General features: G+C 36.8%; 1 protein-coding gene across 1 annotated transcript; it reads left to right on the forward strand.

Moving 5' to 3' along the window:
• Positions 1-3,870: 3,870 nt before the first annotated feature.
• LOC143610821 (uncharacterized) lies at positions 3,871-4,974 on the forward strand. The gene is made up of 2 exons (XM_077085193.1): positions 3,871-4,159; positions 4,277-4,974. The coding sequence occupies exons 1-2, from the start codon at positions 3,871-3,873 to the stop codon at positions 4,972-4,974; spliced, it is 987 nt and encodes a 328-aa protein (XP_076941308.1).
• The last annotated feature ends 6,290 nt before the right edge of the window (positions 4,975-11,264 follow it).

Consider the following 11,264-nt stretch of genomic DNA (forward strand, 5'->3'; position numbering starts at 1 on the left):
TCACCGAAATTTGCTGATTCTGACTCATCTTAACAAAAACCACAAAATCCAACTGCTCTAGCTACAAATCATGGATAGCGCCAATGAAGAAGCACGGATCTAATCCAGTGGGATAGGATCTATGTTTCTACCAAGTACGAACTATAACACGAACCAACAAGTCAGATGTAATCAGATCTTCAACTAATTTCTGCAAAATAGACACCGTGAGTCTTGTCACGGAAAGGACAAGAGGGGGGTCTTCCCGTAACCATCCTCTAGCATAAGAATAAGTACTATTCTTTGTAAGGAGAGAAAGTCCAAAGTGATTGATGTACTATGTGAAGAGTGAATGAGTACCTCATAATGGTGATGAAGGTATTTAAGCCGGGGATGGGGAAGGTGATTGATGGAGTTGTCACTGTCTAGAATATTCTTTTCTACTTGAATGGATACGGGTCATGCCTTGATAGGATGTGAAAGCCTGGTCATGTGCATGGTTGTTAACAGGTGTCCAGTTGTCCCTCTTTCATTGGCTAACGTCCTTATCAGGGAGTGTTGTAGAGATCTTCTAGAACTTATATTGTTACAACTACTTTCCCTCGCCAAGTAAGAACTCTTTATTGTTCTTCTTCACACGGGGATTTTTGTGTGATCCATGGATCTCTCCCGCGGGTATCTGTTGACGACCTGCGAATGTTACTGGTGACCCGCGGATAGCTTTCCAACATAACAAATATAAATAATATGATATTTACACACACACACATACATATACACACACACACACAACGATTTTGTACAAATAAAAGAAAACTGAAAAAAACTATCTAAACGACAGTATCACTAGAGTCGCTGTCGCCTTCATCGTCGTTGTGTCTAGCACCCGATGTGCTCACCCCGTGGTAAAAATGTAATCGGAAACCAAAAGTTACAGGTGGTGAAATACTCGCCGTTTAAATCTATTTTGCCTTTGGGAGGCTTATCGGCGGTCAATCCGGCAGCAGGGAGTTCCGGCTCCCACTCAGAAGCTAGGTCATAACCCTTAACAATATCATCAAAATCTTTTTCCTTCTAGTTAACTGGAATGTGATCGACAGTAGTAGGAGGACTATCTCGTTTGCCACCGGCCATTAGGGCGTCCAGAAATTTATCACAGTGAGCAATGGTTGGATAATAGCAAGAAATCAAGAAATCAGAGAAAAGAAATCGCCAAAAGATGAACTTACACAAGTGAATGATGAATGGAAACGGTTTCCTCTTTTTATACGTATAGCAATTAATGAGATGGGAAGGAGAACACTAAACCAAAAGCAATCATCCACTCGGCAGTCGACACGATAGGCGAGAACTGACGAAAAACAAAAAGTAATTTCAAAAACAGCCGCCAAAGACACGTGAAGACACCTCAAAAAAGACGCCTGACATAGGTCAGAACAGAACAAAACCATCACATCACAGCCCTCAAAGTCCAAACCTAGTCTAATAAACATAATTATAAGTACGCGTACAAGGAAGAATTTGAACACGCTCACACCCAAGAAAGAGCATTGAGTCCAAAATTCCATCCGCAGAAAGGTGCTACAGAATAAACAATGGACTGTGGGACTTATAGAGATAGGGTAGTAAAACGACCCGCAACCCCAAGAATGTTATCTGTGGGTCACCTATAACATTTGTCAGTCGTCAACAGATACCCGCGGAAGAGATCCATGGATCACACAAGCCCCGCATGAAGAAGAAACAATAAAGAGTTCTTACTTGGCGAGGGGAAGTAGTTGTAGCAATATACGTTCTAAAAGATCGCTACAAGATTCCCTGACAAGGACGTTAGCCAATGAAAGAGGGACAGCTGGATACCTAGTAACAACCATGCACATAGCCAGGCTGTCACATCTTATCAAGGCATGACACGTGTCCATTCAGGTAGAAAAGAATATTCTAGACAGTGACAACTCCGCCAATCACCTTCCCCATCCCCAGCTATAAATACCTTCATTACCATTTTGTGGTACTCATTCACGCTTCACATAGTACATCAATCACTTTGGACTTTCTCTCCTTACAAAGAACAGTACTTATTCTCACACCGGGGGGTTGGTTACGGGAAGACCCCCCACCCCCTCTTTTCCTTCCCGTGACGAGACTCACAATGTATGTTTTGCAAGAATTAGTTGAATAACTTATTACACCTGACTTGTTGGTTCGTGTTGTATTTCATACTTGGTGGAAACATAGATCTGATCCCAACTGGATCAGATATGTGCTTCTTCAGTTTTATTGTTTTGAAAACTCAGATCATGGTGAGTATTGAACTAGTTATTGAAGTATAAGGACTTTCATGCAATTTCATATACGATATATTTTATTTATCTTTTATTCGATTAGTATTTTTTAAATTAACGGTACGTTTTTATTATTTATATCTACGGTAAAGATAATAAATATAATATTTTATTAATTAAATAAAATTAGTTACCAATAGAACTTATCTATACCAAAAACAACAATTCTGAAAAGCATTCAACGAGTCGTGCACGGTAACTTATCGACGCCAAATAACTATAACTTTGTTTTCAATTTTCAGTAGAATCGAGTTCATCATTCAAAACGAGGTGACAACGCAGGCTTGTTGCCCACTTACCCACCTCTCTATTGTAATTGAATCTTTTTTGTTCAATATATGAATTATTTTTTTATAACAATCCATCACTAAAATTGTAATAATACTCAGTCGGTAATTTGTACATATATTCTTGTTGTTAGCCCTTTGGTACTCCATTCATGTGTGGGAAATTTCTTTACCCACCCCATGTTTTCAAACAAAGTACCAGCAATCAGATTATCTAGTGTTTTAAAAACCGATTCATACCGACCTGTAGAATCGATAATAACGGGTTTTACATATCAAGCCGATATTTTGAGCCTGATAATTTTGTCTAGTTTGCTAAGGCATCAAACTGATGGTTTTTTTAAAAAATATCGGTTTAAACCTGTACGGTTTAAGTGCAAGAGATTTTTGATATTTTTGTTGGGAATTTCGGTTTAAAGGGCATTTGGTGTGCAAGGTTAAGTAACATGATTTAAGGAGTGGATAGTTATAAACAATTAAATGTGATCAGATTTAATTGTTAGTATAATTTTATGTCCTATTACTTAACAATCCTAGTTGTAGTCTAAACGTGATAGGTTAGATTATAAATACCCGTGCCTTGGGGTTGGGGGATTGTAATCTGAGTAATTGAGTTTTGTGAAGTTTCTCGATAATAATATTCGTGTTTGGGTGTTAGCAAAATTCGTGTTCGTGTTTAATACCTGGTACCAATTCCATTAATTGGTATCAAAGCATTCGAAGGGGACCTGTGTTAAAAGACCTACAAACGGAATCGTACCTACGACGCGAGGAATTTCCGACCGGTGAGCAGCAGCAACCGACGTGAGGGATCTTTATTTGTTCGGTGTCCTGTAGTGGTTATTTGATCAGCGCCCTATATTAAAAGGGGGGCCTACGCATAACTTAGCAATTAGTTGGTGTGCTGCGACCTGCGTAGTGAGGAAGCATCAACAATCAAAAGAGAATTAATTGTAGACCATTGTTTTCATAAGTGTGGATGATATTTGGAATTTATGAATTATCACTTTGGTGGCATACATATCTACAAAACATTTTGTTAGTGTGACATCATCGCATTGGATAGATCATAATCCAATTGTGGATTGATACATAACCTTTTATTATCTATTAGAGTTGAAAGAGAATTAGTTGGGTTTGACTCTGAAACCAAAAGGTGTTTTCGGATCAGATTCGGTACCGGGTTTAATCTTGTAAGCTAGAAAAATTGAACTAGTTAAACCAAGGGATTTTCAAAATCTTATAGCCGTAGAAACAAGATGAGTGACGCGAACCAAACGGGTAAAGAGACAACATCTAGATCGTTTCAGTGTTCGCTTTTGACGAAAACACACTATATGATTTGGAATATGTGTATGGAGGTTATTTTTGGGATTCATAGAGTTTGGGATGTAATTGACTCGGGCTCTAATGACTCAAAGAAAAATAACATCGTGAAGGCGCTTTTGTTTCAGTCGATTCCCGAGGAACAAATACTTCAAATCGGCAGTTTTAAATTGGGAAATGAGATTTGGGATGCCATAAAGTCAAGAAATATGGGCACGGAACGTATGAAGGATGCTAGACTTCATATGTTAATACGTGAATTTGACGGTTTGATGATAAGAGAAACCGAAACAATTGACTTGTAGGCCTCAAGAAGGACCGCGATCTCTTCTAAAGCAGTCACACTTGGACAACCGTGTGAAGAAAGGAAGCTAGTTCAGAAATTCTTCACAAGCCTGCCGAACTGGTTTATTCAAGTTATAGCATCCCTCGAGCAAGTGTTAGACCTTAAAACAGTAGGTTTTGAGGATGTAGTCGGGAGGTTGAAAGCTTATGAGGAGCGTATCAAAGGGCACGTGTTGCGTTCCGAAGAAGGTAAACTTTTGTTTAATAATTCGGGATCCTCTTCGAGTTCGAGGCAGGTTTCACACGAATCGAGTAGGGGGTGCGGGAATGTTTCGAACCGAGGACGTGGTAATGGACGTGGTGGTGGACATGGCTATCAAAACCATGGTTCACAAGGAGGGTCCAATGAAGGGGATAAACAAAGGGTTAAAAAGGATTACTTAGAAGTTCAATGCTTTCATTATGATGAATTTGATCACTTCGTCTCAAGGTGTCCGGGACGAAAGAAAGATAAACAAGCAAATTTGGCCGATGCAAAAGAAAAAGACCCGTCCCTCTATATGGTGCAGTGTGTTCAAGGAAAAGTGTACTTGAATGAACAAAAGGTTATACCAAAAGATTACAAGGGCGGTTTAGACGAACAAGACTTATGGTATTTAGCTAACGGAGCGAGCAACCATATGTCAGTGGCAAAGTTAAATTTGGAGATGTGTCTTATGTTGATATTTGAGGGAAATGGTCGATATTGCTAGTCGGTAAAAAGGTGGAGCAACAATTATTGACCGACATTTGTTATATTCCTAGTTTACAAAGTAATATTATTAGTCTTGGGCAAGCAATAGAAAGTAGTTGTGACATTCGTATGAAAGATAATTATTTATTGATGTATGATTATCAAGGAAAACTGTTGATGCGGGTTACTCGATACAAGAATCGTCTTTATACGATTAAATTAAAGACGGGGAAACCCATGTTTTAACCCGAATTGATAACGAGAATTGGCTTTTGCACGCGAGACTGGGGCGCCTAAATTTCGAATCTATGAAGCAAACAGTGAAAAATAATATGGTCGTTGGAATGCCAAAAGTTGATCAAGAAAATAAAATTTGTGACTCGTTCTTAGTCGGGAAGAAAATGAGGAAACAGTTTCCAAAGTCGGCGAATTTCAGAGCATCCCAAGCCTTGGAACTAATCCATGGAGATTTATGCAGACCCATTACTCCTAATACCATAGCCAGAAATAGGTACGTGTTCGTCTTGATTGATGATTTTTCTCGTTTCATGTTGACTTTTCTGTTGAAGGAAAAAAGTAAAGCGTTTGATACCTTCAAGCGATTTAAAGTCATTGTGGAAGCGGAAAATGGTGAGAAAATTAAGACGTTTCGAAACGGTTGAGGGGGAGAAGTTACTTCTCGTGATTTCAATCGATTCTCTGAAAACGAGAGCTTTATTTGGCATTTAAACGCTCCATATACACCTAAACAAAACGGTGTTGTGGAGAGGCGGAACCGCACGGTATTGGATATAACTCGGGCATTCGACCGACGTGATTATATGTGGGGAGAAGCGGTGAGGCATTCGATCGACGTGATTAATAAAATTCCAGCTCGAGCGTTAAAAGACAAAACTCCGTATGAGATGTTAAAACGAAAGAAACCGGATCTTAGATTTCTTAAAGTTTTGGATGTGTTGCATATTCAAAATACTTGGTGGAAATATTAAAAAAATTAGACGATCGTTCGACTCGTTTAGTTTATCTCTGAAGCGAGAGAGGTTCGGCAGTGTATCGTTTATAAAATTCTGTTGACTTGAAAAATTGTTATGAGTCGAGCGGGTGACACGGAGTTTGATGAAAAACAAGGTTGGAATTGGGGTAAAAGTGCCGAAATAATCGACGAGCAGGATCGATCACCTGGTATGTTTTGGGTTAACTTTGGTGATGAAATGGACACCGGAGAAGGAATCGTATATACCGAAAACATCAGATTGAGCCCTGGGTCAAACTCTATGTGTTCAAATGGTGACGTGGGTGAAGAACCGATAGTCGAAAACGCTCCAACAAGCCTGAATGGTACAAGCAACATGGTTGCACCTAAGCCAGCTGTAGCTGTTCGGAGATCTTCTCGAGCCACGGTTACCCCAGTATGTTTTAATAATTATGTCTTGAATTCTTGAATTCGAGTACGATTGATGAAGATATTTTATTGCTTGCTGATGATGAACCGGTTTGTTTTGACGACGCAAAATCAAAACCGGAGTGGGTGAAAGCAATGCGTATCGAAAGTGAGTCGATTAATAAAAATAAAACATGGACATTGACCAAGGTACCACATGGTGCAAAGGCGATTGGTTTAAAGTGGGTTTTTAAGGTTAAAAGAAGCGCGGACGGCTTGCTTAATAAACACAAGGCGAGACTCGTGGCAAAGGGTTATGTTTAGTAACCCAGAGTTGACTTTGACGAGGTTTTCGCACCAATGGCTAGACTCGAAACGGTTCATTTATTACTATCACTCGCAGCGAATGAAGGTTGGGAATTGCATCACCTTGATGTCAAATCCGTGTTCCTACATAGCAAGTTAAAAGAAGAAGTATTTGATACTCAACCGCTTGGTTTTGTTAAAAAGGGTGAAGAGCACAAAGTATACAAATTATCCAAAGCATTGTACGACTGAAGGCAAGCTCCGAGGGTGTGGAATACAAATCTAAAAGACATTTTGTTAAATATGAAGTTTCACCTGTGCATGCAAGAACAAGCAGTATACCGAAAGAAGATTGGAGCTGATCTCTTAATAGTCGATGTGTACGTTGATGACTTAATCGTGACGGGTTTCAATTTAAACTTAATAATGGAGTTTAAGAGCGAGTTGGCTTTAAACTTTGATATGTAGGATTTGGGAAAGCTAATTTATTATCTCGGAATTGAAGTTTCACAAAGCAAGGATGGGATAAAAATCAAGCAAGAAGTGTATGCGAAGAAAATTTAGCTGAAGTGGGAGAGATTTGCAATTCTGCTGTAACATTCGTTACTTTTCAAACCCGAAAAAAACCCGACCCATTTTAAATTTTCGGTTTTGTTTGAATATATATATATATATATACTTATACATATATATATATATATATATACATATATATATATATGTATGTATAAGTATATATATATATATGTATAAGTATATATATATATATGTATAAGTATATATATATATATATGTATATATATATATGTGTGTGTGTGTGTGTGTCTATCTAACGCTTCATTTAATGTATTTTATAGTCGTCGATTTTTATTGAATTTGTTAGATCGACCCTATTTATCATTTACTCGTATTCTCTCTTATTATTCGTCATTAATATTATATTCACGATGAGCTATATTTTTCGTTCGTTCGATTTCTTTTCATTTTATTCAATTTACGACACTCTAGGGTATTATGTTAAATCAACCCGTAAAAATTACAAGTTTAATTCGAAATCTATCCAAGTTTAATAATTTCTTTTTCATTTCAAACATACTTCGAAGTTCAAGGTTTAACATGGAAATATATATTAATTTTGTTTCATCTATAACTCACTCAAAGTACAATGTTAAATATATAAAAATAATCTAAAATCTATTTACAAGAAACTTGAAAGTTGAGGGATATAATGTGTAATATATTCAAATTAATATCGTAAAATTCATTAAAAAAGAAAATCCAGCCCAAATCCGCCCTAACCCACGGTTTTCCGGCCGTCTCTTCCGGCGGAAATTCCGGCTATGTATGCTCCTCCGGCCAACCTCAAAAACGAGTCAAAAACGAAAATTAACACAATTAAATGTTAGCAACGGCCATAGACCTTAACAATCAATCATAATCATCGTCCAAAACGTTCAACTAGTGTGTAACTTCGCGCGTATTAACTGACGGATTTTCGGCCAAAATAATAATCACGAATTAACTCGTTTACGTTGCAATTACGCATATAAATAGATTCCTAATCTCAGTCTAAACCCATTCCCCATTTCAATAATCACTAAAACACTCTTGATAACTCGAAATCGATCCGCTAAGTTTATTTTCCGGCGAACCTTATTTCTCCATCAAAACAAATCGTCACCAGGTAACTTTTATATGTATTTCATCCATTTTTAGCCGATTAACAATAACCCTAAACTAATTTCAACAAACACGGAATCAAATGATCGAATTGAATTGTTAGGGTTTTGAAGAAATATGATGAACACTTATGTTTATATAAATATAATAGTTTATGTTATGTTAACAACTGGTCAGATAGATCATATGGTTAAGTCATGTAGGTGTAGAATCAAGGACCCGAGTCAATGCATATCATTTTGGTTTATTTTTTTTATTCATTTACTTATTATTGTAATCAAGATTTATATATTAAAAATCATAATAAATTAAATAAAATTATTTTTAAACTAAATAAATTACTTATAAATTAATTATAATTTGTATTTTATCAATTGCCATCCAAGATTTATATAAATTTTTCTTTAACTTTATCAATCCCGTTAATTAGATTTCGTTTTGTTTCAATTATAGTTCGAGAAGTTCGGTTGCTTCGGTCTTGTTATCACGCTTACGGTTTTTGTTACAAGTTTATCGTCGATTTCGAGGTGAGTTTCTCACAACCCCTTTTTAAACGTTTTCATAATTTGGGGTAGCATGTGTATCTATTACAAATCCAAGTATTACGATTTCGATTACAAACTACAATTCACTATATGGACTTGTGTGTTACTTGATTACTTGCTCGAATTTTATTTGCACGTGGTAGCCCCAATAAATATGATCATACGCTCCCCTTTTCACTCAGGTCCATTTTATTGAGTGGAATAGGGCCTCATTATCCGAGTACATTGGTTATTACCAACTGGAGAGGACCTTACTTGCGCGATTACCCGAGTACGTTGGTTGACACTAACTGGAAAGGACTTCACTTGCTCGTTTATCACTTGTTCATGAATTGTATGGTTTTTATGTATTTATATAAAACTGTGAGAACTCACCAACTATGTAGATAGTTGACATTACTTTATACGTATGTTACAGGTACCGTGATTAGAGAATAATACTTGGAAAAGATACTAGACTTAGGTTATTTAAACAAATGAATAAAATGTTTAGTTGTATTTATATTTCCTTGTATTCTTTGTTTGCAAACTTGTGTATATGATGTTTAAATCAATTAATGATAATATTGCCACTTAATAGTTTCACATGTGTTTTGAACAATCTGTACATCACACTCGGGCGTTTCCGCTTTAGCCAGGGTGTTACAAATTGGTATCAGAGCCGTGACTATAAGATAGGACATTAGACGTAGTGCCCTAGTTAGTTATAGCTTATTTATTTATTTGTTTAGGGTTGCATGATTAGAAATTATGTGGGCCCTATGTGATTGTTTAATGCACATGTTATATTACTTTGTTGTTGTTGATTCGATTACGCCTCATTTACACAAGCGCACGCACAAGTCCAAGGCTTATGCCTAAAACTAAGATTTTCAAGTAGTCTCAACAAATGATTTTTGATTTTCCGATATTTCGTCTTCATAAAGACATTTCTACGTGGTGGGTATGTAGTAAACTGTAAGGGGGACATGCTTGTTTTCCGAACTCTTGACACCAAGGTTATTGAAACCTAAGGATAAGCAATGCGTACAAATCCAATCAGACGCGGACCCAGTTGCTTACCTAGAGAGTTCGGAAAGGGCATGAAACTTATTAAGCCAAAGCATACCACACCAAATGCCATACTAATCGCAACTTTATGCTTTCAAACGTAACCATGTTCTCTCTGTGAAAAGAATATGGTCACACTCCTAAGGATGTCACACAAGTCATGGCGGTTCATACGATGTGCGACTCCGACCCTCGATATTTTACAATGTTTTTCAACTAAAAGTCTGGCAAGTCGTGGTGATACACGAATAACCAGCTTTTGGTTCGATTTGATTATGCATTTTGATTTATATGTTTTAACTAAAAGTCTGTCAAGTCGTGGTGATACACGAATACCCAACTTTCAGTTCAATTTGATTACACATTATTATTTTTACTGGAACATACAAGCTATGGTGATTCATACAACGTGTGATTTCGAAGACTCAATTGTTTATGTTGCGGTTTTTAAAGTCGTTGGGTTATGTGAATAGTTTAATTTCAATCCGTTTCCTTTATTTATAAATCCATTTACTGTTTTTGAAAATTCGAAAAGTCATGGTGATACATGAATAGTCGATTTTCAATTCATTTTGCTTTATAAAATTTAATTATTATTATGGTTTAAATTGAAAAGACGAAAAGTTATGGTGGTACATAAACACTCGATTTTCAATTCGATTTCAATACTTATATTGGGTTTGTATTAATTCCATGTTTTTACTTCAAAATTTTGATATATTTTTAATTCAAAACTTTACGAGATTATTATTATTGAAATGCGAAAACTCATGCTGACTCATGAGCATTTCAATTTCAAATTTTGTTTCATGCAATTGTACTTCTTTATTTATTTTCATATTTGTAGATGGATTTTGATTTTAAGAATCTCTCATGTAATGTTTCTTTTGATTTTAATACAAATTTCATTTTTACGACTCATGTCATATGAATTCCTCACACTTCGCGACATGCCTTCTTGTTCCCCGCGACGTTGCCCTCGAAACTCAAACCACAAAATAGCAACCCAAATCATCAAGCAAATGACCATCTCAATCCCAACCATGACAAACCAATATTCATCACTAACCGCAACAATACAAAGCTATGCCCGAACCAATCCAGACCCAACACAACTCTCGGATACTTAAACTCAACCCAACAAAGATGCATACACGAGAACCCATACATATTCAACACGACCCATCTATTCCCGCAACATGTTTTCCTAACCATTTACCTTGCCATATGCTCGCACTTCAAACCTGTAACCATTGCAACGACCCAAGCACCCCATAATACTTAGACAGGCCTAACTCGGTTCCGCTATGCGATAACTTATTCCGCGATTCCTTGTCATCTTAAAAA

Source organism: Bidens hawaiensis, unplaced genomic scaffold, assembly GCF_021521415.1.
Source record: "Bidens hawaiensis isolate Kalapana, Puna unplaced genomic scaffold, B.hawaiensis_p1.1 tig00028284_1, whole genome shotgun sequence".
Taxonomy (NCBI): Eukaryota; Viridiplantae; Streptophyta; class Magnoliopsida; order Asterales; family Asteraceae; genus Bidens; species Bidens hawaiensis.